The sequence below is a fragment of the Pipra filicauda genome, unplaced genomic scaffold (assembly GCF_003945595.2).
Source record: "Pipra filicauda isolate LSUMZ 115617 unplaced genomic scaffold, ASM394559v2 scaffold81_size6448238_pilon, whole genome shotgun sequence".
Taxonomy (NCBI): domain Eukaryota; kingdom Metazoa; phylum Chordata; class Aves; order Passeriformes; family Pipridae; genus Pipra; species Pipra filicauda.
The window spans coordinates 2,469,706-2,496,085 of NW_024104998.1; the positions used below are offsets into that span (position 1 = coordinate 2,469,706).

At 40.0% G+C, this 26,380-nt stretch overlaps 1 protein-coding gene across 5 annotated transcripts in view; it reads right to left on the reverse strand.

Annotated features, from left to right (window-relative positions):
• Positions 1 to 26,380, reverse strand: part of CHD7 (chromodomain helicase DNA binding protein 7) — a 131,874-nt gene that overhangs the window by 73,084 nt on the left and 32,410 nt on the right. For all 5 annotated transcript variants that reach the window (XM_027741665.2, XM_039390393.1, XM_039390392.1 and 2 more), the window contains one exon: positions 16,984 to 18,847. In XM_027741665.2, coding sequence (XP_027597466.1) covers positions 16,984 to 18,672 — 1,689 coding nt within the window. In that variant the 5' untranslated portion in view covers positions 18,673 to 18,847. The remainder of the gene's footprint in view (positions 1 to 16,983; positions 18,848 to 26,380) is intronic.

Sequence of the window (26,380 nt, forward strand, 5' to 3'; positions counted from 1 at the left end):
AGAGAGACACTGCAGGAAGAGTCAGCCTGTTTCATGAGATTCTGTGATATTCATTATCAGGTTTACTGGATAAATATACAGTAAACAAATTATGAGGTCATACCTCAAATAATAAAAACAAACTAATTAAACATCTACTTTATCACAGAAGGCCTTCTGCAGGTAGAAGAAAGGAGTCAGAGAAAACATGGTTGCATAAACAGATTACATCCTATTTCATAGGCATGAGAAACGTGTAGTGCCAGTCCTACTTCAGCTCTTTCTTAACTCCACCTTTGCAGTTTGCCATCATTCTGTACACACAATCACTTAAAATAGGTGTATGAAGTTACATAGTTTAACATTTTCTGTAACTTACTTAGTTCTTTCTTGATACTTACTTTTAAAAAGTATATACAAAAATTACGACCAAAGACTTCTTGCTAACTGGAGATACAAATAAGGCAGACTAGGCAGATGGTAACAAACAATTACAGTTTTCTGGATGCCCTCATCACACCCCTCTTTTGGAGGCACTGATGCTTACAGCAATATAGATACTTAAAAGCTCTAAGGTGTCCCATATGAAGTATGAGGGGAAATGACAAAAGAAGAGTTAAAAGCTACTTCTTTATATACATATATATTTACTACTATATACATATGTATTCGAACATTTAACTTTCAGTGTTTAAATTGCGTGTACTGATGTCTGACTCCCTTCCCAAAAGACAGCTGTTTTCATGTTCACTTTCCACTATCTTAAAAAACAAAAATGAACCCAAACCAACCCCCAAAAATGAACCCAACCTGCAACGGGGGAGAAAAAAAAAAAATCAACTAAATCATGCCAGTTCTCCCCTGGGTACATACTCAAGAATTAACTTTTCCCATCCTGTCACGTAGAAGGTAATCAGTCCTCAGGTTAAATAATTTTTATGAAGATAAAACAAAACACAATGGAAAGGCAGGTGTTTCCTCTTCCCTCCCCTATGTCTAAATAGAAAAGGAAAATAACCTGAAAAAGTAATAATTTGTGCAATGGCTTTCTTATATTTTGTTTTCAATGCACTCCTAAATAGTGATGGAAAAGCAGTAATTCTAAAAAGGTCTCTCTGATTAACCAGCCTTTAAACACCTATAGCTGACCAAGTCATGGAAATCAGAGGGCAAAAGGTACAATATATCTTCAGCAGTGATGCATTTTATATCAATGACACCTATTTTATGAGAGAAAAACTACTGAAGATTTAATGGTGCCAATTAAAGAAGCCAAGAGTTTGCATGGCTCAATGGCTGAGTCATAGACCTTTTCCCCATAATAGGTTCCATTATAGTCCTGAGCTCAAACTGTGGGAAGAGGATTGCAGATGAGTAAGAGGAATTAGTATTTTTAAATGTTATAAGCAAAGGAAGGTGTCCTTTAAGCATTATGCAACTGCGTCCCTGGTAGCAGTAGTGCAGCTTGTGCTTACTCACCATTGTAGCTTTGAGATCCTCAGAAATTTGTGGACACCTTGCAACTTCAAAACACTATCACAGAAATTAAGCCCATCAGTGTAGCACCCTCTCAAATTTAAACAGCATTTCATATGCATTTCTATACTTGAAATACTCCAATACTTGTAATTTTTGTGCTGTGTTATTACCCAATTTTTTTTAAGTCATTTATATTTACGTAAAACAACTTAAGACTGCATAGCTGAAGACCAAAGTAGTTTGTACTTAACCATATGATGTCTCTAAACAACTGGTGGGATGTACAATGAGGAAAAGAAAATTAAAATGTTGATGTGCATCTCAAGATCGCTTCCCAGGGAAGTATATGTGCCAGAGTACAATGTTGTACAAAATTCTGATCATCTACATCAACAACAGTTACACTTCAGACATGGGTACAGATTGCCTTGAAGAAGTCTAAAGGGAACCTAACTTTGGACAGACTGCTATTTATCAAAACATTGGCAGATCCTAATAAAGGAAATAAAAATAATTACAATCGGTAAATTTGTACCAGAGCAAATTAGGTATAAAACCAGTTACTAATAAATTTAGGATAGAATGTCAGATGCCTGTTCCAAAATACAAAGTAATCTGATTTGGGTAAGAATTTAAAAAAAAAAAAAAAAGGAATACTGGGAGCAAAAGCCAAGTGATCTTTAAATTGAGGCTTGATGAGGTTACAAAAAGCAGTCCATAAGATGGTACTTGTGACAGCTGGAAGCTCAACTCAGTGTCCCAGACAACCTTTACAAGTATTTTGCTCCTAATGACTGGTGACAGTAAAAATCAACAGCAAAATCTTGTTTACATTAAAAAATAAATGCATTTTAACAAATGCAATTTGGAATATGACAAACACTGAACATATTTGTTCAGAAAAGAGTTAAATATGCTTAGGATTAACCATTTATGTTTAATTTTCTAGGGGAAGAAAATATCTATTAAACAGACTAACAGGACTGGTAAAACAAGCTTCTGGTCACAGAAATTTTATCTTCAGACCTGCAAAAAGAGGTTGGTTACCCAAAAAGCTTTTATAATTACACTGGCCAACACAGTCAGGAAAAAAACTTGAAGTATTACCTCCTTTATAAGCCTTACTTCACACACATCCTCAAGTTATCACAGCTATGAACATGATGACTCAGATACCCCAAAGAAAACCTCTGTGATTTCAAATGTTTGTATTTATAACATTTTTTCCTTGGCTAGGAATTGTCTTTGTATCACGACTGTCACAGAAAAGGCAACAGTGCTGTTTAAAACAGAAAAGGCTACTTATTAAATAAAGATGCCACAGTCCCAGTGTTCTTTTGCAATAGCTTTTCTATTCCCTAGTTTGGACAATTTTCCCCAGACATTGCAGAAGTAATTTTTATTTTCAAGTACTCTTAGACAACAGAGACTTGAGAAAAGTAGAAGTAAGCAATTTACTAAATTACCGGTCATCCATCATTTGTTCATTTACACAGTAACATTATTTAAGTATTAGTGATATATTTGTAAGGACTGGGTTAGTACAGGAGGATGCTTGCATCCAATTGCTGGGTATGCGTCTTAAGTTGCAATAGGAGTATCGCCCCTAAAAAAGGCTCCTGAGAAAATTTCACCTCTTTCTAATGTTGTGTTGGAAAATTTGTTCTTCCTCAAGAGCTTCCTACACACAACATCCCTAATACAAAAGATCAGAGTCAACGAGGATAAATGAAGATAGAACAAATTCTTCCCTCAAAAAAAAAAAAAAAAGAAATTCTTTTCCCTAGAAAGCACCCCAGAGCTACCAGCTCAGAAGCCCATAGCCTACTTTGAGGTTTCTCCTGATCAGTTAGTTACAATCTAAAACCCCTTCTCTCACCCCCACACCCATTAAGCAATTGAGTGGTTTACCGAAGTGCTTTGTTTTGGTCTAAGTTTGATACAAATTGATGTAGAGACACAGTAGAGACAGAAAGAAGCAAGAGTTTTTATCTTTTGTACCTATTAGTAAGTCAGACTTCTGCAGTTAATCACTGAAAGAGCAAGATGAACCTGCAGATCATACTTCAACTACTTACAGCCTGAGTTTTCTTGGATATATATTTTCCCCCCATAATGTTTTCTTACTTTCATTTGTGAATACAAGCATCTACCTCTTCAGCATCTACAACTCACAGAACATATTACTGAGTTAAAAGGCAAATATGCTAATCAAGATTTAAGTAATTCTGTATTTGTGACTTGCAAGAAATAAACTGGTGGTTTTCTAGCATCAAAAGTAGATATTTTCACATGCAATGCTAGTATTCTTTTTATGTACCAATCTCTAAAGTTTTGCATGATAATTTTTGATTATCCAATTAGACACAGTCAGTAAAATCACTTTAAATGCAGAAAGTCACTTTCTGAAGCTGCAGTGTTTATATTTTGAATATAGTAGAAGACAAAGCAAAACTAAGGACTACACCCAATGGCTTTTTTGCCTTTTTGAGGATATGCAAAGGCAGACAAGTCAAGAAAGTGCGCAGGAATTGAGGAACAAGCAGTGCTAACTATTCTTAAGGTAGAGCTGCTGAGGCAGGCACACCTCAGAGCACCCCTCAGAGCACCAAGCAGGCATGGAGGACCTTGCCCAGGGTTGTGGGGGTGGAAGACTGAGGAGGTTTGTGGTCACCTCTGTAACCCCAGGCTGTTACCCATCTGCACATTTCCACTCTTTGAAATGGAAACAGTGATTGGGTTTGCCTGATCCACCAGCAAATTCCCACTGATTCAAATTACACAAAGGTTATCTGATGGAAGAAGTTAACAGACATGGATGGTATGTATCACAGGCTAAAGTAATCTTTTTCTAGCTGGTTTACTAATACTCACCTGTCAAACTCCAGTAACTGTGGTTTCATGCTAACACTTTCCACTACAAGATTTATATCTCGACAGAAAGGGCTCAGTTATGCCCAGTTCCCTTCAAATCTAAAGGTAAATATAACATATAACAAATATAACATTTTTAGTATATGTCTTTGTCAGTCTTTCTGTGTCCTTTCCAAAAAATGTGGCACTATACAATCCATTACTTCCAGGTCAGGTGAGGATACACCATCTGGAGCCAACACAGAACACCCTTCTGAAGAGATCATAGAATGGCTTGGGTGAGAAGAGACTTCAAAGCCTATCTAGTCCAACATCCTTGCAACGAGCAGGGACATCTCCACAAACTCAATCAGGTTGTCCATCCAAAATGACTTTGAATGTTTCCAAGAATGGGGCATCCACCACCTCTCTGGTGAACCTGTTCCACTGCTTCACCACCCTCACTGTAAAAAAATTCCTCCCTTATATCTATTCTAACTCAATTTTCTTTTAGTTTAAAGCCATTACCCCCTTATCCTATCACACCAGGACCTGCTAAAAGGTCTGTCCCCATCTTTCTTATAAGTCCCCTTTAAGTACTGAAAGGCTGCAATAACATCTCTCCAGAGCCTTCTCTTCTACAGGCTGAACAAACCCAACTCTCTCAGTTTTTCCTTATAAGAGAGGTGTTCCAGACTCCTGATCATCTGCATGTCCTCCTCTGGACTTGCTCCAACATATCCATGTCTTTCCTGTGCCAAGAACCCCAGAGCTGGATGCAGCATTCCAGGTGGGGTCTCACAAGAACAGAGCAGAGGAACAGAACCACCTCCCTTGACCTGTTGGCCACGCTGCTTTTGATGCAGCCCAGGATATGGCTGACTTTCGGGGTTGCAACGCATTTCGCCAGGTCACGTCTAGTCTTTAATCCACCAGTACCCCCAAGTCCTTCTCAGCAGGGTTCATACCTGTACTGATACCAGGGGTTGCCCTGATGCAAATGCAGGACCTTGCACTTGGACTTGATAAAGATCATGAGGATCACACAGACCTGTTTCTCAAGATTGTCCAGGTCCCTCAGGATGGCTTCCTGTCCCTCAGGTGTGTTAACCACAGCCCTCAGCCTGGTGTGGTCTGCAGACTTGCTAAGGGTGCACTTGATCTCACTGTCCAAGTCATTGATGAAGACACTGAATGGTACTGGTAACACAACACCCTTTTCTGGAACAGGAGGTCTCTGCACTTGGCTTTACATTGAAGTGTAACCACTGTCATTTCAGACACCAGCCTGAACAGATCCCTTCAGAAGTGAGATTTACATTACACCACAGAACTCTGTTCTGTCAAGTTTCCATCTCCCCCTTTTTTTTGTTGTTAATCTGTAAGCCTCTAGTACAGGAGATGTAACTCTCTCTATAAACTTCCCATACACATATTGTTGCTTATCATATAAACCTGCTCTCCTTAATCAACTTACCCAGACTACAAAAAAGTAGTCTGCGGGAGACTTCAGAGGTATACAGACTGTGGTTTGAAAACACCAACTTAAAGAAATCTTAACGGATACATATGAGATACAAAACTAAAAGTGATCACCACTAATCAACTCTATTTTTCTCTTGGGGTGGGAAAACAGCAGTTCTCCATATGGCCTTTTCATTGCACTATTTTATTAACTTCAACATGACAAAGTGGGCTTCAAATCACAGACTTGTTAAAAATCCTTTGATGTTGTATTTGCTGCCCAAGATTCATTTATGTCAAAGAGCCCAAGATACTTCTCAGACTCCAGTTCTATAGTCCCAGCAAAAAATGAAAATAGCCTTTGAATGTCAGCTATAGCATGTCACTGGTAGGCCTTTCCCCAGCTCCTCTAATAACTGAGCTAAACTAACAAATCAGTGTCATTAGAACTTGAGGGTGAAGAAAGAAAGAAAAAAAAACAATCAAAAATCCCACACTTTATTTTCCGTGGACAAACACCTACCTCAGCACCAACTTGATCTGCACCAACTGAGTTAACTCTTAATTATAATGTTTAATCATACTTGAGTTATCCAACCAGTTTGATTAACACTGTTCTATGAAACACCTTATCTTTAGTGCAGATATCTTTTGTATCCTAGCTCCAGCCATTCTTTACACAATGTATAGTAAAATGTAAAAATCCATATACTCAGGTCCTAAATCAGATGTGCCTACAGCAATATCAGGTCTAGATTTTGGTTTATATTGTAGTATTATAATGGAGAGATGTGTCTAAAGCAATCCTTTAACTCACCCCTCACTGCTGTAACAGTTTCTGAGTTACGTTTTTCGTTGTTGTGCAGGAACCACTCTGCCATCCCCCGCTCGCCACTGCAGAGCACTTCCCAAAACACATCCAACAGCAATACTGGCAATATAGACACCAAACAAGCAATCTGTGTCAGTCAGTAAAAAGTCCCCAAATCCCAGTCTAATGCCTTATGTACAGAATTATCTGGTTTTCAGCAAGTTTTCTTGAAATATTTCAAAGGAGGCCTGCTGAGAGAAACACTTAGAACCAGGCAGTATTCCAGTATTGCAGGTGTTTATCCTTATATCCACATCTGACAATGCTTGCCCCTGTAAACAACTGCAAGGTCCCATTAACAAACTGAGGTACAAATAACTTTAGACTAGTTTTAATGACTACATATTTCATACAGTTGTACAAGAAAACTGCGATGTCAACTTTTTATGGTAAGGTGTCACTTTAAATTCAAACATGCACCGTGTATTATAAGCCTCCCACTATATTTAGCAACAATTGGCTGGTACAGAAAGATTTCTTCCAAAAATAAAATAAAGGACTTCATATCATTCAGCACTCACATGTAAGGAAAATTACAGTATTATCACAGTTATCAGAGTCTTGCAGGGCCAAAAAAGATATGAAGTAACAGAATGCAAGTGGATGGAGGGCCATCTGGAGAGAAAGGAGATGTAAAAGGAGAGTGGAAAAAACAGAGTTCATATTGACTATTAGACATCAGGAAGTTTGTTATGAAGCTTGTTATGAGTCTTCTCTTTCCTTACAAGAAGATTACACCCAAAAATCTATGGAACTATTAACTTCTCAGTTACTGGAAGTTACAGAAACATAATAAACCACAACTGAATTAGCACAATTAAAATTGACTAATTTTTTCAGATTCAAACGATTAAATTATTCAGCCTGTTTCAAGAAAAAAGTCTACTGTAAGTGGGTATACATTCCTCTTGGCATTCCCTACAACATGCTATATCAATATATCAAAGATGCATTTGTTTTTCTGTACTAAAGAATAAATGTCGCATTCTTGAAGACAAATATTTCTAATTTTCCCAAATGAAAAGGTTAATAATATGCCACAGAAATCTGTCAAGTTCCAGAAGTCAAGATTCTAGAAGTTGAGATTGTGGACTTCCAGTACTTATAAAAAAAGAGGGAGAGGAACTTTTTACACAGGCAGATCGTGATAAGGCAAGGGGGGATTGTTTTAAACTAAAAGGAGAGGATTTAGATTAGATGTTAAGAAGAAATTTTTTACTCAGGGGGTAGAGAGGTACCGAACAGATTGCATAGGTAAGTTGGAAACGCCCCATCCCTGGAAGTGTTCAAAGGCCAGGTTGGGGCCAGGAGCAACCTTAGGTAGTGGGTGGCATCCCTGCCTGTGGTGGGGTAGTTGGAACTAGATCATCCTTATGGTCCCTTCCAACACAAGTTATTCTATTAGCCTGTGATTTCTTAACATTTGGTTTCTACAGCAGTAACCCTTGCAATATGAACCCATTCCCGGAAGTTCTTAATTTTTGTGCTTGTTCAGCGTAATACAAGACCTGCTGCCTCCTAAGATTGGCTAACACAGTAAAACCACTCAGGAGTACAGGAAAGAGTTGTACCCAGATCCTCAGTACTGAGGAAGAACAAAAGCAAATAAACAAAAGATTCCTCCCAACCCAACAGTAAAAAATCAGAGATTCACTTGTTTTCTTCCACATCTTTTATATAACTGCACTATTCTCACATTAACCTCTATAATTACCAAATTCCTACACAAGAAGTACAATTTCCTCCTTTGAACTGCTAAGACCAGCTGTCATAGTCTTCTTAAGCTGCATTTGTAAGACAGAGCAGTACTGGAAGGAGGGACAAGGAGAGCAAGGAGGTGACATATTTTAGAGTAACAGATACCTAAGTAAGAACTTGAATTGGGAATTTTATGGATTCGGGTTTTGAATAAAAAACAAAGTTTATGCTCACCATCTACATGTTCCTCTTCATAAACAGGAGCAACACAATTTTTAGCTACAACAACCTTGCCCAGGAACAGAGAAAATTCTAACTAAACATATGATGTATGAAAAACAGTAAAATCAGAAAATGTTGATTCCAGAGTTTATAAATCAAACCCACACTCAGACCACAAGTCATCCTGTGATAAATAAAAATTTAATCTGAGTTTTATTTCTAACTTTCATGCTTTTAAACAATTCTCTATGCTGAAGAACAAAAGGAAAAAAAAAATCCCATTAAATACTCAAAGAAAACAACTGATTGACTAGTACTGGAAGCATCTTCCCTCATTTCAACGCACATGACACACACACCTAACGAAACTGTGCCAAGCTCTTTGGTAGAAAGGGGATGTTCTTTCACCTCTTCAATAACAAAATAGCTGCAAATACTTCAGTTGGAAGAGGAAAACAGTTGTCCTTTTCTAAAATCAAAACAAAACAAAACACCACTCCTGAAATCAAACCAGTCACTTATATTTGTGTGGACTAAAAAAAAGTTGGGAGAAGTTGGAATGTGATCAGTTTGTCACTAATTCAATAGAACAAGACAAAGCTTTGACTTCTAACAAAAGTTTTAATTTATCAAAATTTAAGGGAGAACTGAAGGGCTGGTTACTGAGGGCAAGTGCTACAAAAACACAAAGCTGTAAAAGGGTACTAAAAAGCCTGAAAGGGTATTAAAGGGCCAGAGAAAGAGGCAGTCCCCATTTTGCCCCAGCAAACATTCCCACTCCCACACCACCTTGGGTGATCTTGTGGTCACACAGCAAAGAGATGCTGGGAACATGACCTGGCCAGAAGTGAGCAGGCCAGATAAGCCTGTTCACCCAATGATCAGGCATGCTGATGCAAGGAAGGAGCAAACGTTCTGTATCCCAGACCTCAGCCACCTTTATTTGCATGGATTTATTTTTTTAAGCAGATTAGATACTGAGAGTTACTGAGTGCACACAACTATGCTGGGAAGCTGTCAGTGGACTATTTGCCCACAGCATGGTGACACAAAGGTACACCCTGAAGCAGCGTGCAGGGCGGTAACAGGCACCACCGGACCAAATGGCTACCTCTGGCAAGGGCTCAGTAGGCACGTGACTCAAGCAGGAGGAGAGGTGGAGTGACTCCCTAAACTCTGCCCCCTTTTTAACATAACATTGGCCATTTCCTCTCTGTTCCTACTGCTCTGTCAGCTCAGCTCAGCCCTTCACTGACCCTTCCCTGATCACTGCTTCCTGCCTACCCTTCCTAGGTCCCAAGAAGCAGCTTCACCATCTTTAAACCACACCTCCAAACAAATTTAATGGCATAAAAAGAAAGATCTGTACAAATAGATGCTTTAACCACCAAGGGTGTCAATCTTGCTCCTTAGCTACCAAACTTTACAACTCTGTTGCCAAAAGAAGTCTATAAATATTTCTAGATGTCATCTCTATAGAAAAAAAACAAACAAAGAAACGTTTTGTTTCCAAACCCAGACCACATTATCACTAGTAAAATACATGCATCATCATACAATTGAAAGAACTGAATTCTGAAAATTCAAAAGTGAAAAGCACTGCACTGAGGAGAAAACAACTTCTACAGGCTGAAGTTAAAAATTACACTTCAAAGTGATGGTGTTCCATCATAGCAAGAACTGAGATATTTATTCTCCACAGAAGAAAAAAAGAGGACACTTATGCAAGTTTGTGACACTTGCATTCAAGATACAAGCATATTAATTAAAAATAAAGGGATGCCTCGAATTCCACATGAAAGAGCAAGATAGAAGACTGGGAGGAGGATCTGTAATAAAAAGGTAGGAAATTATTACTTTGCCTGCAACTTGGTCCTTATTAGAATTTCTACTGTATTTAAAGAAATAAAAAATAAATGTAAAAAAAAATTAAAATCAAGCATTTCTCCTTTCATTGGCCCTAATTTTCCACCCTTGTAAGTTTATATAACTTACTGATAATACTGACAAGAGGGTTTGTATTAGACTATCAGCCTTCAATCGAGAAAAAAAGTCTTCTCCAAAACAACAGATCTGAATTTATTCAAATAAATATAAAGTAATAGAATGTGTTTGGCCATGGGAAAAATAAGATGACTGCCAAATCCCACTGGAAGTGACCATCAGCAGATAAGAACACTGTACTGAAGTACTGAATAGCAGCATAAATCTAAAAATATTTCTAGTTACGTGATTCCTCAGATAACCTCAACGATTTCAGGAAACAATACATTGAGGTTACCAACATATCATAGAAACTTTCAAAATATATATTCATGCTGAAGAACAAGTCTGGTAACTCTTAAGCCTACAAACCAGAATGCTGATGCAGAGTTGTGTTTTTATGCTAATGCTGCAAACTGGCTTTACCCAGAACTTCAGAGCAGATAATTTAATGGCACAAATTATTTTCATTATAGTCAAATCATGGCACCCAAGGGAAGAACTATTCCTGAAATTGCTTGTGCCTCCCCAGCAGTAAAAAAAGACAAAAGAATTTATAGCAAAACCACCTCAAAACTACAAGTCTTTGGCCCAAAGGCCTATTCACTGAAGGATCCCTCAAAGCCCTTATTTACAAAAGCACACACAGCCTTTTCAAGGGTGAGGAAGAAATTAGTCTTTGGGTATTGCAATATTAACTTTAGACTTGAATATAACTGAGGAGTTTTAAAACATGAACTTTTGTTGGACAAAGTATTTCATATTAATTATTATATCCTTTGCATGGGAGCTCATGGATGGATCAAGTTATAAGTGTAACACACTATTCTAGTCCACAGATGTGAAATAACATCAACACTTGAAACACTCTTATGGTCTACTTTTCTTAATGGGAAAATATAATGAATGGGAAAATTATAATGAATTACATTGCATACATTGCTCAAATACAGGAGTTCTTCAGATCCTCAACAAAACATAGCAGAAGCCTGTAAACTTTTAAGAAAACAGTAGTTATCAACCTTTACTTTTAAATGAATACTACGGATTTTCTTTGCAGCTTTTCTTTCATCTGTCACCCTCCACAACTTCTGATTTTGCCTATGTTTTCTACATACATTTTACATAAATACACACATACATTCATGCTTATCTATATATAAAATCATATACAACTGTAATTAAAGTACAGTATTAGTGGGGTTTTGATTTCATTTAGTCAGGTAGCTTAAAAAATCTTGCCAACATAGACTAGTTTGCTGGTCTATGAATACTTAAAAAGGGAAACTACAGTTTCTAGGACTAGCCATGAAATTTTGCTGAACATGCAGCATACAGAGTACCCCAAAAGACCAGCTAGCAGTCATGTGAAATAGCCTCTGTGTCAAAACAAAAAGTACCCAACAGTGTTTGTACATTTTTCTTAAAAAATTTGAACTTGTTCTACTTATCAACAGGAAAATAGTAAAAGAGTTAAACACCTGAGGGATTAAAAAACAGGTCTCTGGAGATACGGGAAATTGCTTATGAATATTAATTAATGGGAAAAATCTTAACTATTTGAAATTATACCATTTCTTACTTTGTAAAATTATAGGAAACATGCTGAAAGGTAATTGCTCATGTGAAGACAGTAAGGAGTCAATCTCTTCTTTCTTCTCTTAGGCATTAAAACAAATACTCAGGAGAAAGTCAACTTCATTTTAGTGTGCCAGCAAGTAACTGACTTAACCTCTACTCTCTGCCTGGTTAAAATATTGCATCAAACCACGCCAGCTGACAGTAGTTTTCATTAATATCCCTCTCCATTCAGGTACATCCAAGTATAAATTAAACTGAGGCAGCAACTCAGGGTTTGAAAAGACAGGAAGGGCCTGTAAGAGGGGTGACCCAGCTGGTGACTCAGCAGGACTTTCCCTGCCTCTTCCCCTGCAAGGGAGGGCAGGAAATTTCAAAGGAATGTGTTCATACCAAACACAGCTATGAGTTATGATTTAAAGCAAAGTCACATGCCCACAGATAATAAGGCCAGCAGAGTAAACCTGGCAGTGAACCTTTAACACACACAAAATGAGTTCCTTCTCCACTAGAAGCTGGAAACTGCAACCTGGCATCCTCCAACACTGTTGGTGCCTATCACTGAGCTCTACCATTTAGTCAAGCATGGAGGCTATACCATACCTGTTTGTCATTTAAATACTCCTGTGTTTGACTATAAATAATGTAGATCGCATTTGTGGAACATGATTAATGAACAGAACTCGAAACTTCAGCCCACACAGTAGCTGTGGGTAAATAAGAAGTTGTGTGTAATAACACACCCAGGACAGCCTATTCTTGGCAAAGAAAACTCCCACACTTCCTCTACCACTAAAAAATGCTCTGAAAATAATGACATGTAAGAGCAACTACACAGCATTAGACCCCCAGAGGCCTGTCTAACCTGATATCCCCTCTTTGATAAAGTACGTGGAACAGTACAAGAACCAGACACACACACACAATAGATGCAACCCAATAACAAATTCTCAGCCACTTATATACGGCACAGATCTGCTGAGCCAAATGTGGAGTCTTCATGTTTATCAAATGATGATGCATTTTTCCATGCAACATCTCAGAGATCAGCATCTTAATGTGCAGTTCTGAGCTCACCACCTGATAATTTGCTGAATACCTTAAAAGAATTAAAGGAGACAAAAGAGGTGACAAATAACCCTTATTTCACATTCATCCTCTTCATCCACCCATATTACTCACAATTTTAGAGGCTTTCACCATCTCTCTCCTTCCCTCCCCCCCACATTACACCCTTCTGTGCTTTTCCAAGTGTTACCATATTTTCTGAGGCCTGAGGAAGGGACCCAGAGCTTCACAGCACTTGCCACACCAGTATACCAAGCATACAGATAGCAACGTGGTAACAATCCTTGTTTTGCTCCCTACTACTTCCATAACAATTCCTACTGATTTATTTCTTCAACTGTCATACCACACTTTTAGACAGCCATCTAACACCAAGACCCTTTTCCTAAGGAGAGGCTTTTGCCTGCCATTTCACTGGCCAAGCACTACAGAATCATAAAATCATTTATGTTGGAAAAGACCATTAAGACCAGTGAGTTTAACTACAGACCCAGCATTACCAGCTCCACCACTCCACCACGTCCCTAAGCACCACATCTACATGCCTTTTAAAATCCTCCAGGGATGGTGACTCTACCACTTCCATGGGAAGCCTCTTCCAATGACTGACAATCCTTTCAGCGAAGAAAATTTTCCTAATATCCAATCCAAACCTCCCCTGGCCACACTTTGACTCCCACTACTTATGGCCAAGTGACTGACACTCCTATTATATTTCTAATTATTTAGTTTCACTCTTGTTAGGGTCTTTGCCACAGCTGCACCTGACACTCTGCTTTGGGTAAATTGACAACAGCAGCAAACTTTGCCATCTGACTTTTCACCCTTCTCCAGATGATTTATGAGCATTTTGGAGAGCACAAGCTCATGAGCCCAACACAGATGTCTCCACTGTGAAAACAAACAAGCTACTCCTACTCTCTGCTCTGCACCTTGGTGGATTACCCTGCAACAGCAGAACCCGCCTTCTCACCCCATGGTCAGTGAGCTCTTCTAAAAGCCTTTGGTGGTGAAGAACGTTTCAAAGGAGCGCCTGAAAAACCACACCAACTGAACACCTCAGCACTGTGGTGGTTCTTATGGATCTATCAAACTCCACCGAAGCCAGCAACTCACTGCTAACACAGTCCTAAAAACCACGTTTAGTTTTCAGCTATTAATCGAAACCAGATGAATTGTCAATCACCAGCTTCATCTCCCAGCCAAAATAATTTGCAGTTTTGCACACAAAAAAAGAAATAACAAGCCTTGGAATCAACACAGCAATTTCTTTCAACTTAAAAGCAAAAGAACTGCACTTTCCTTCCAACATATCTAAAAACAAAACAGTAATTTGGTTAACCACAAGTATTACAGCCTTCCCATGATAAGGATAGCTTCAAATCACTGAAAAATAATTACTAAGATGGCTTCTGTTGATTTTAAAGTACATAGTGATTTCCATTTCACTGACTATATTAATTTTGTTGATTCATTTTATACAAATAAAAACAAACCAGTCATTTAACTAACTGTTCTTCAGTTAACAGCTTTCTGCCTACTGACATGGAAGGAAAACCATGACACAGGAAAGCTACCAATTCTGTATTCAGGCTTTAGAACAGGGGTTTCTCACATCTGCATTTTTCCCCAGGGGGTGGGGAGGAGTTGAGTTTTCGTTGACTTGAACAATATTCATTTCATCCAAACAGATTTCAATGGGAAATGCCTGCCTGTCAAGAATTTCATTACTACAGTCAGGGCTCAAACTAACTACTTAATGGGCAAGTATACTAACAATAACTTTTACCAGATAAAAACTTTACAGAAGTAGGCTAACAGAGAATTTACTTGGCTTGCTACAACTGTTTGAATTACTGATTTTAATCAAATAACTAGAGTTATCATGTGGTTTTCCTCTAATTATTTAGTTTCAGCACTTAACCTTTCTTCAAGCTATTCATCTGCAGTTCAGCATTTTGTAACAGGTTGCATAGCTCATTTAAGGGTTGAGCTGTTTGCATTTTACCTCTTCACTGATTAAAGGGAAAAAAATGTCCCAAGAACATTTAACAAGCCTGTCCATTCTATCAGTAAACCTTCTCCCAAACCACCTTCTGATGCCAAAAATAGGCTTGCTGGATTATCAGATGAAAACAAGGAATTAATGCTGGTAAAGACCAGAGTGTGACAGCTTTAGGGCACAGTCCACCTCAAGTCTTTCCTCCCACATCCCCAGCATCACTAGTCGTGAAAGATCTCAGTGACGCTGGTTTTTGTTCCTTTACAGTCTTCTAAATCTTACATTACCATTTCTATGATTTTCAAGTTTTTTCTGCTAGATGTGTCAGCTCTTGTCTTCAGGATAAAAACAATCTTATACTTCTTTTTGTCATCCCTACTGTTTTTCATACCAATTTTGAGGAGGGCAGGGAAGAAAAATATGGTTTTGAAGATATACTCTGCCCCTTCCAGAGAGCTTCCTCCTCCCTCCCAGAAAAACAGTGTACTTTTTCCCCTTGCCCAGCTTAGTCCCTGATCTCCCTTCTCCACCCTACAGCACCTCCAATGCTCCCCCCTCCTCTCTTCCACGGGGAATGTGGAAGCCTGTCCCAGCTGCTGAGCTGCTCCACCTACCACTCCTTGGCAGCTGCCTCTCTGTAGCGCATACATCTGATTCCCAGACCCACCTCATGCTGTGTGGAGCAGCGAACAGAAGCAGCCGGCAGGCAGCAGTGGAGGGGACTGCTGAGCAGCTGCTTCCCGCACAGGCCCAGGACACTGGCTAGGACAACTGGTTTTATGATTTATTAAGTGTATTGTAGCCTCATATCATTACGACTGCATTCCAGCAATTGTCTCCAAATATTTATGGGCAAAGCTACTCGGTATTAATTACTGACTGCTTTAAAAAAAAAAAAAATTAGAAGTAAACCTCTGATATCTTGACCACTTATTCATTTGGTACCAAGACCTCTTGAATGCTGACTGAGAGCGCCACAGGCAAACAATGGCAAATGTGAAGATCACAAAAAACCACTTTTTCAGCTGAAGTTTAACATACTAGCAGGTAGTCAAACCTGATAAGCTACAGAGAATCAAGATGTTTTACCATTTTTAGCTTTTAATTAAAAAATTACATGGAAGCAATACATCGCCATTGAAATCTGGCAGATCAGAGACTAGGTAAAATAAAGCTTCAGCTCTATTCAACATTTCATTGAAGCCTCAGATTTTATTTCAGACTATGATTCACATCTGTTGTCTTCTCCTTGTATAACTGCTACCCCATCACTTCTCAGTTGCATTACTTAGTGCTGAAGAAGTTCACACTGGAAATTTTTTCACATGTAAAAATTTCAGCTTTAATTTAAAACCACAAAACATTCCCTTAGAACTTAAAGAAAACCATTGGTTTGGCCAAAACAAACACACTATAACACATACTTCTTTCTCCGAGTTGCAAATACAAAAATTAATAATTTAAATGACAATTCTCACACGTGCTTTCTATTTTCCCCTCAAAGGAACCAACATGAAAAAAAAGAGTAGATATTCAGGTATTGTACTGTTGCTGTATCAAATTTCAGCCTATCCATGATGTTATCCTGTAAAAATTACGTGAAAGATGTTAGCAAGTTACCTGAACTTCATTTTACCTTCAGCCTCTGTACACCAAAAGAGCCAGATAACCAGTAACAAACAAGGGAGTCAAACAGGAGCAACTATTTTGAAACCATAGTTCTTATGTATCCTGAAATGCACTTAAAGTCATTTAAAACATTTTCCACTCATTGGAAGTAGCTTACCTGAAGGACAGGCACTTTTTGTGGTGTGTTTTGTGGTGACTGGTGAAGCTGTGCCCAAGGCTGATGATGAGGATGTGGGGGTGGTGAAGACTGGTGATGTATCCCTGGATGAGGCTGCATGGGAGGACAGGTTGGCATTTGCTGTTGAAAAGACTGCTGTTGACTAGGAAGCTGCTGGCCAGATATTAGTCGCTCTTGTATTGCTTGTGGATCTGCAAGGCCAACACCTGGACAACCATTTGGTCTCATGTGCCCACCCATCTCCCGTGGTGTTGAAGACATACCCATAAATGGACGATTCTGTTGCATGTTTCGGGGGCCCATATTCCTTTGTCCAATTCCCATGGCACCAGGGGGCTGGTGTGACGGTTGAGGATGGGGTATATTTGGGTAACTGCCAACTTCCATTGGTATTCCAGCACTACCAGGTCTAACCTGTGGAGGAGGTGTACCTGCTGGATTACTCATTGCTTTCATAGGTGACATGGGAGGTGGAGAGGCATAAGTTCCCTGAGGCTGTGAAGGGTGCATAGTTTGCGTGTTCATTTGGTTAAGTGAGCCACTAGGGTGGATGGGCTGCTGGTGCATTAGTCCTTGACCACTGTTTGATGGAAATCCGACAGCATTTGGGTATCTTGGTACAGATTGATTCATTGGAGTGTTATTTGTAAGGCCTAAATTCTGATTCATCCCTGTATTATTAACTAATCCCTGATTAAGGTTACTGTAAGGATATCGAGAATACTGCCCTGAGTTGTTTATAGTAGGTGAGGGTACCGTCTGGCTCCGAGAACTAAAATTAAGTGTTTGTGGCCTAACAGCACCCTGCTGGGGAGGATTAGGGGAGAATCTGGGACTGTGGGCTACTGATTCTCCATGGAGAGCAGTGGGGGGATGGTGGTGAAATTGCTGGACTGAGTGTCGCAAAGAAGGTGCCATACTGGGATTCTGCTGGGGCACATGAGACAAGTGGCCAGGTCCTGAGGTGGCAATGAAAGGGTTTCCCTGATTGAGGCCTTCTTGGCCTTGAGAAAACTGGTTCATCCTCTGCTGCTGCGGCTGACTGTGCTGCTGCATTGAAAAATCACCACGAGCCATGTAGTTTCCCATCTGCTGCATGTGCTGAGGATGGCCCTGCCCAGGGGGTCCGGAGGGTGCCTGCGGCGGCTGTGTCGGTTGCGGCGGCTGCTGCTGCTGCTGTTGCTGCTGGTATGGTGCTCTTATCTGGTCTGGCACTTGAACTGCCCGTGGTCCCCACATGGAGCCACTGTCTACGAAGGGTTGCCCGTGTCTTTCGTTCTGCATGCCGGGATAGACTCCCATCTGACCACCAGCACCACTGCTGTGAGGAACCTGAGGAACCGGAGGGTTGTGATACTGCGAATGAGGAGAGGCTATACCATTCCCAGGGGCATTGCTTATCATCCTGTTCGGTTGATCCATCAGGTGCATTTTCTGCTGTTCGTATTGATTATAGTGATCAAAATGGGTCAACTTGGCTTGATTTTGATTTGCAGTGGGATGATGAAGAGATGACTGTAAAGTGGGAAATCCTTGATCCATGGGCATTTGCTGCCCCATAGGATTCACTGTATTTTCAGGATATCCACATTCTCCAAGACCTTCCAACCCTTCACTGAAAATATTACCATCTTCTCCAAACAGACTCATCATTCCTGGATCTGCCATCTTTTTTCAGCACACAGCTCCTCGGAGCTACAACCAGAATGCTAGTCTGTGCTTCACCTCGGTGAGGTGTTTTGTCCTCAAAGCCTTTAATCCTCAACTAATCTCCTTCATGTCATTCCATATTTCCTTAATTCTTTTGGACCACGCAGTGTCAGGCAAAGTCTGGTTACTGCTCCTAGAAAAAGTGGGGGAGGGAGGAGAAAAAGAGGAAGATATTGAAATAAATAACATCAGGCAACATAAAGAAAAAAATACTTGACTGATTTTTAAACAATCCTAGCTAGTTTCAGCCCCCTGAAATACATCTTAAAAAATCTATTTCACTTTACGAAGGATTCAATAGCTTTATCAGAAGCTTTATTATGATGGAGAGTTAGGAAGCAAGCAAAACACTAGCCTTAACCTTAAATTAATCCATTCACTAGACTTCCTAGTGCTCCCTTCTTGGGTGGAACAGAACAAAAGAACACAACATGCAGCAGCAGCAGCTGCCACAGCAGGTAGGCAGATGTATGAATATAGCCAGGCAGCCCATCTGCTGAACTAAAGCCCTGAAAACGCTCTAGTTACCAACAGCATGTCCTTAACCTTATTCCCTTGAGCTGCGTAATCAGATGAGCAAGCAGAAGCACCAAGTCTTACAATGAACTAAAGTTAGTTATACGGACAACAGATTTTTCAAGTGCACACAGACACGACCCACTAAAATATACCAAAGCCCTAGAGTTAGCCTTTAGGGAAGAAAAAAAATAATTTTTTTAACACTCACAGTTTATCTTAATTTAACAGATTTGTAAAACTGAAAGACAATGCCTCTTCCCAGTTAAACAAAACTATATGCTCAATTTGTGTAAGAAAATTAAATTCAAAAGCTTCATTCACAATCCCTATTCTAATTTCCTTCATGATGGTAACAGGGAACCAGTGTCATTGAAGTTCATTACTCATCTTCAGGTTATCATGTTACTACTGCAACTACAGCACTTGAGAAGAACAGAGAAGTTTAGTTCTCTCCAGAATTATAATCTTGAATACTCACTCAAGAGAATTGGTAATGGGAAAAGAACTGAAATAATAAAAAGCAAACCTAACAAGGTACACACTTGGACTTGGAGGGCAAAAAAAAAAAAAAGCAACACACAGTAACAGAGTAGATTCAGAAAAGTTCCCATTCAGGTTTTCCACAGGGAAGACTGCTCTGTTCTGACATGTGTCCCCCATTCTCTCCCCTCGAGAACTTGTAAGATTTTGTTTGGATCCATTTACTATGAACAATGCTGTCTTTTCTTCTTATGATCAGAATTATAAATGCTATGTCTTACATCTCAAAATAAACTTTTAGACTAGTCAAGGGAGCCTATCCACACAGCAAATAAAACCAAATATTTTCGCATCTTTGTTATACTTTAGGAGCAACTTTACTTGCAGATACCAACTCGCCCTTTAAACAGCAACCAAAGTAAAGAAGATTTACAAGTTTGTGCTTTCACATCTTGCATTTTGTAGTGGAGGAGATACCTTCAGTCACTTAGGATGCAAAATGCCAGGCCAGACTACTTGACTGAAGGTGATCTGTCCCAGACAAGTTTTAGGGAGAAAATATCAGCACATTTATTACTCTTCTTGTAGTCACTGTCAAAAGGACCTTCTACAGCATAAAGCAGAGGGCAAGAGGAAAAGCACAAGCATTTATCACTCCTCTTAAAATAGCATTTGAATGTCACCTTTAAAACCACACTCTTAAATCTCTTTAGTGCTCAGCTGGGATATTAACACTTATATTCCTAAATCACTTGGAGGTAAACTCCTATGAGTCATCTTCATATCTCTAATACCTATTTTTTTGTTATTTCATTTCCATTATAAAGCAAAGCCATCTGTAATATTTACCACCTCTATCAGTTTACTAAAGCACATCCAGTAAGAAAGTTCCCACAACAAGGTGAGAAGGAACCTCCTTCACCACAAAAGAAACTTTTGCTATTAGACTGCTCCAGAGCAGACTACAGTCATGGTGAAGACCCCTGATTGCTTGAGGACTTCTGGCACTGCTACTGCTGATGCATCAGGACCTGCCAAAGCTGTACATCAGTGTGTACTGAGAGTCTCCACCTAATGGAATGGTATCTTTGCTTGGAAATGCTAAAAAGCATAGTGCAGAGATACTGTTACCTGCCAACCACTGATATAATCTGGGCAACATCAAACGTGAGCCGAGCAGAGGATCTCACCCATCCTCTAATGTGTTTTATAGCCAGAGAGTTATAAACATGTAAGAATTTTCACTCATTATATAAATCATGCCTGCTAAAAAAATCTTTTTTAAGACAAGCATGCTCTACTCTCCTGAAGAACTAATGAAACTTTCCAATAAAAAGAAATGAAATCCACACAGTGGAATTCTCTTTGCCATCTGCTATAGACAAAGTAACTGAGCATCTCCAGAAACACGGTTAAAAGCAACAAGCACACATTTGAATCCTAAAATTCAGGCCAGTCAGCCACAGGTAACAGTCATCATCAGTTAACAGTAGCTACGCTATGGCTCTCAGAAAACCAAATTAAAATAGGCTAAGGGTTTTGTTTTACTACACACATTATTTCTGCCCAGCTCACTCCATCCCAATGGAGTCTGGGCTGGGGACTGTCCTTTACAATGAAGGACATGTGCTATGGAACCTAGCACTCATGTGGCTTCCTCAGCACATGATCTTTCAAAAGAAAAGTAACCTTTAAGTTCATGATGTACTTTGTAAACAAACAAATTCATCGTCTAAATTAAGAGCAAAAACACTGTTTGCCACTACGTATGATTTTAGATCTGCATTTTTATCTGAAGCGTGATTCGACTTCATGTTTGAGCTGTTGATGCTAAAGCTGTTAGGTTTGAAATACAGCGTAAGACCTTGTTTAGGAAGATGTCTCAAATTGTAGAAGTATTTCTTCGGATTTAAGTTTCACCTTAAAATTAATGACCACAGCCCTTTACAGTCAGTTGTGCTCTTGCCAAACCTTCTTCCAACTTCCCCCAATAAGAGTCACACCTCTGATGTGATATATGGCTAACAGCAGCTGTTGAAGCATGAAAGACAGTAGCAGCTACAGCCTGATCAAAATAAATTAACCAATGTTTTGATAAGGAAACAGTCAATACTGGAATTACCTAACAACCTCTCAATAACAGGATAAACGTCTTCTAGATAGTTAAGCAAGTCATGAGAGTCAGCCATTTTTTAAGTTGCAAAAATCTCTTTGCTTCTTTCACTACAAGCAATAAATTTTCTTTGCTTAAATCCTCAAAGCTAGCCAAAAAAACCCCACACACAAATAAAGGCAGAACCTGCATCATCAAGCAATAATTCTACAATACTCACCACGACTGTTCACTTCCCCATCAACGCAGACATACTAACAGCAAGACTAACCATGATAAACTCAGCCTACAGTCTTTATTTGATTAAATAGTTTAAAAATAAGGGACGGTGCATCTTCTTCTCTACATTCCTGTGACTTAAAACCAACATACAGAGAACCCGTGACTGTTTTTCAGATACAAAGGAAAGCATATCTGAACCCTTAGAAAGGTGGATTGCTTTAAAAAAAGTGTGAATGTATGAAAGGTAGTGATTTTTTTTTAAATCATCTTAAACTATACGGATTCTGCTATAAAATTCTATCACTTTTCTGTTCCTGAACATGAAAGATTGCACTAAGACTGACCTAAAGAGTCAATGAATATATTTCCTTAAGGCTGCCTATAATACAGCCTGTTTCTGTTCAAACCAGGACACAGTCAATTACTTAACAACCCCGTTGTCTCAACAGACAAAGCTCACATTTACTCCAGCCTGCAACATTCCAGTCCTAAACAGCTAGATTTCAAATTTAAGTAGTAGTTAACCATTGCCCAGCTTAATATTTCAGACCTACATGGACTCAGTAGCCTTGGGCAGCTTCCTACTTTTATGAGTTGAACTAAACTGGCTGCTGCACACGCATAACCCACCCGATCGAGGTTTTATTCCTTAAGCAGCAGATCCAGGCAGTCAAGACCAAGAAGCTGCAAGAGCAGCACACTGATGCCCTCCACACCACCATCCTCACATTTTGCCATTCAGATTTTGTAAAATCAACAGGTTCCTCAATTCGGCTATCGAGCCTTCTATAGAAGAAATTTAGCAGCATTTCTTGATGGCCATGCAGCAAGCAAACTGAATAAACAGAAGCGAGAAGGCAGCTAATAATGACTGCTTCAACCTTGAAAGACATGTCATGCAGAGTTGATATTTTTACAGCTATTAGTTGATATCTCAGACAAAACTCTCAAGTACTTAGACACACACAAACCAGTTACTCATATAATGGAACTATGCACCTACACACAATACAATAATCAGCACAAATACCGTGCTATTCTGAAGAACTAGGCTAAAAAGACCTCTCATGCTAAAAAATGCCATGCCAAAGGTCATATTGAGAGCAGAGCCTCAAAATGTAGGATTAAACATTAGGCTACTAAATCTGCATTTAAACATTGCGTATTTAAACTGCTTTTCAAAACTGCTAAGCTCCTGCTGGCTGTTAGGGGTAGTAATTTAAGCATTTGCCGCATGGAAGGAGATGACATAAATGACAGCAATGAAAGTCACATTCTTATTTTACTCAAAAAGTTGAAGGAAAACATTCACTGAAAACTTCGCAAACACACGTAAGACCGTGACGACACAGAAAAAGTCATGACAAGACATTCAAATTGGGGAATATGGCTCATGAGACTTCTACATTTCAGCTCATTTACCTACTGAGAGAACAGCACTGCTGATGCCAGGACAGTTATGCAAGTGCCTGACCACATCCATGGGAAGCACGCCTAGTCTCCTGCGTGTTTAATGCCTAGCTCTCATGGCTGTCACAGACACCACACATGGTACATTCCTCCTGCGTACAGATTAGCCAAAATATAAGACCAGAGCTGTAAAATGACTGCAACATCATTTCTGACTGCTGCTTCCAAAGAAATTTGGTTATCTGAACGCAGTGCTTTCCTAGTGTACACTTCACACAGTACAGCTGTGTTAAAAATTAAGTCCGTACAGTTTAGACATCAAAGGATGGCATCATCCCAGGAAGGGGAGATGCAACTTGCAAAGATGAAAATAGTGACCTGATGCACTTCAGAAATATTCTGCCTTCAGTGGGAAGCATCCACAAATGTGATATAAGCATTTCTGAAAAGTTTAGTTTCACATTTATCTTTCTGAAATTCAGTTAGTTCTTCACAGAAATACATATCCTTACAAAAATCTGCAGGGGCTGTCAGTGTCACTTGTTAAACTAAGAATTGGGGAGGGAGGGAGGAGTGAAAACCTCAGGTCCCTTTCTCAAAAGTCACAAGTTTTGCCTATGTACAGTCAGCTACATGCCATGAATGCTATTCAGTAACATCTTTTGGGCAAGAAATCCATGAAATCCTAAGTTCCCCACATAATCGTTCAGCAGGAGCCAGACTGCATTTTATTTCCTTAATGCATGATGTACTTTGCTGAAGAAGAGGCTTCTACCAAGGCAACTGAGGGCACAACAGCCTTCGAATACTTGGCAGCCTGTTGCTGTCAAGCAGCTGATGCAGGAATGACCAGCCTAGAGTTCAGCCTGTGCCACAGATTTGGAAACAATATCCTACGTCATTCAAGTTCACAGGAGCTCAGATATGAGACCACAACCACGTCACGTAGGAGGACTCTGATGCAAACCCACCGAGCCTCGTTGTTACATCATACAAAGTCATTCGCCACAACAGTTGGGCTGCAAACTCTTTTCCCTAACATGGGAGCACTGCTAATTTTAAGTCAGTGCTTATAACACGAAGTAAAAAGCCTCAGCATGTCTTTTCTTTCCAGATCAGAAGACAAAAGTCTACAGCCACTTATTACAAGCACATATTTAGAGGCTTTTAGTGAGGTAACCAGAGCAATAAGGAAAAGAAATAACGTTTTTTACATTTAAGTACATTACAAACACGAGTAGGAGGGGACAAGCCTAATCCAGAGACACTTCAGTTTTAGTGTTACATAACCTGGAATTTTAAGAGCCCTTTTTTGGTCGTATGACCACCCTCTCTCCCAACGTAAGTTTAAAACACAGATGTGAAGCGGTTTATCTAAAAATAGTCCTAGATAAGCAAGTGAAACAATTGCAGCCACAAAAATATTTCAGGAATACTCTTCAAAACATTTGACAGAGGTGTTAACCTTGCAAACAACGCCATACAGGGGAGCAGTAACATGCTTAACATGACCCCTAAATGACGTTTGACCATGACAAGGCAGCCGTGTAGCCAATATAAAAAACACAAGAAGATATGAAAAATCGTATGGACTACACGGCTGCCTTGTTTTGGTGGGTTGTGGTGGGCTGGGGACACTTAGCTGAGCGCTTGCTGCTCCGTGGCTGTGCGATGGCCAAGCGAGCACAAAGCCCTGGCAGGGCCGGCGGGGAGGTAGTGTCAGGGAGAAGACTTATATTGTCGCCATCAGTCACCCAGATATCTCCCCGCAATTACATTCTCTTCTCAAGCTGACACTAAACCGGCCCGGGGATTCAAGAGGTGGGGCCAGCGGCGACCCCACTGGGGCGCTGAAAAAACACCCCGCGCAACCGATGGCTCCTATTAAGGGCCGGGCTTTTTGAGCACCTACTGCAGTTGTCACTGATTAACCAACTTATCTGGCAATTTCCTACATTCTTTTGCATTTAAAAAGGATCTGAAAGGCCGAGAGTCATCCCTTGCATATTCCCGGGGGAGTGGGAGGCTGCGCCTCGTCCGGCTGGTGGGGCGCGGAGGGGCCTCCGCCACCCTCCCGCCCTCCTCCCCCAGCTCGGGCCTGCAGCTGAAAATAATTTATCTGTTCGCTCAGCCGGGCTCCCGGCATATGCGACTGGGAGGGAAACGTATCCATCATGGATAAACTTGAGCACAAAGACAGGCTGAGTGTCACAGGATACAAAAGGGCAGAGGTCGCCGCGGCGAGCAGGAGGGTTTGCGCAGGGCAGGGCAGGGCGGCATGGCCGCCTTACGGCAGCGCCGGGCCCGGCCTGCCCGGCCGGTCACAGCCCCTCGAGTAAACAAAGCCCGAGCCACAAAAACCGGAAAAAACCGCTGTAAACAACAAAATAATCGGAGGGGTGACGCAGCTCTAAGTAACACGAGGCCTTTCCCCCTCCCTTCGCTGAAAGCAGCTCGTGGTGTTTACACCCAGAAAGCTGGGAACTGTAAAAATTCATGAGGTGGAGACTCAAATGTTTCCCAGAGTTTCTGAACATGTGATTTTCACCGAAATGTATTTTTTTAATCACAGGCAGGTTTTAAGACTTAATCGTATCCCAAAAGGCTATTTCCAGCTATAGAATTATGAGCACTTTAAAGTAGCCAGACCCCATATTTTACTTTACCTGTTACAAGGCCAATACAATCATGTTTCATTCATAGTTTATGAAGTCTGAAAAACCACTTGATGAAATTACAGTCTACCAATACCACACATGGTATATTTGTCCACGTATATTCTATAATCATTTCAATTTATGACTTGTACTTAAGAGTCATTTTCCTGTACATGTGTTCTTCATAAATACTGGTAGATCACAGTCTGTGCTTTTACAGGAACCACATATCCACACTCATTTCTGTGAAGATAAATACACCTTA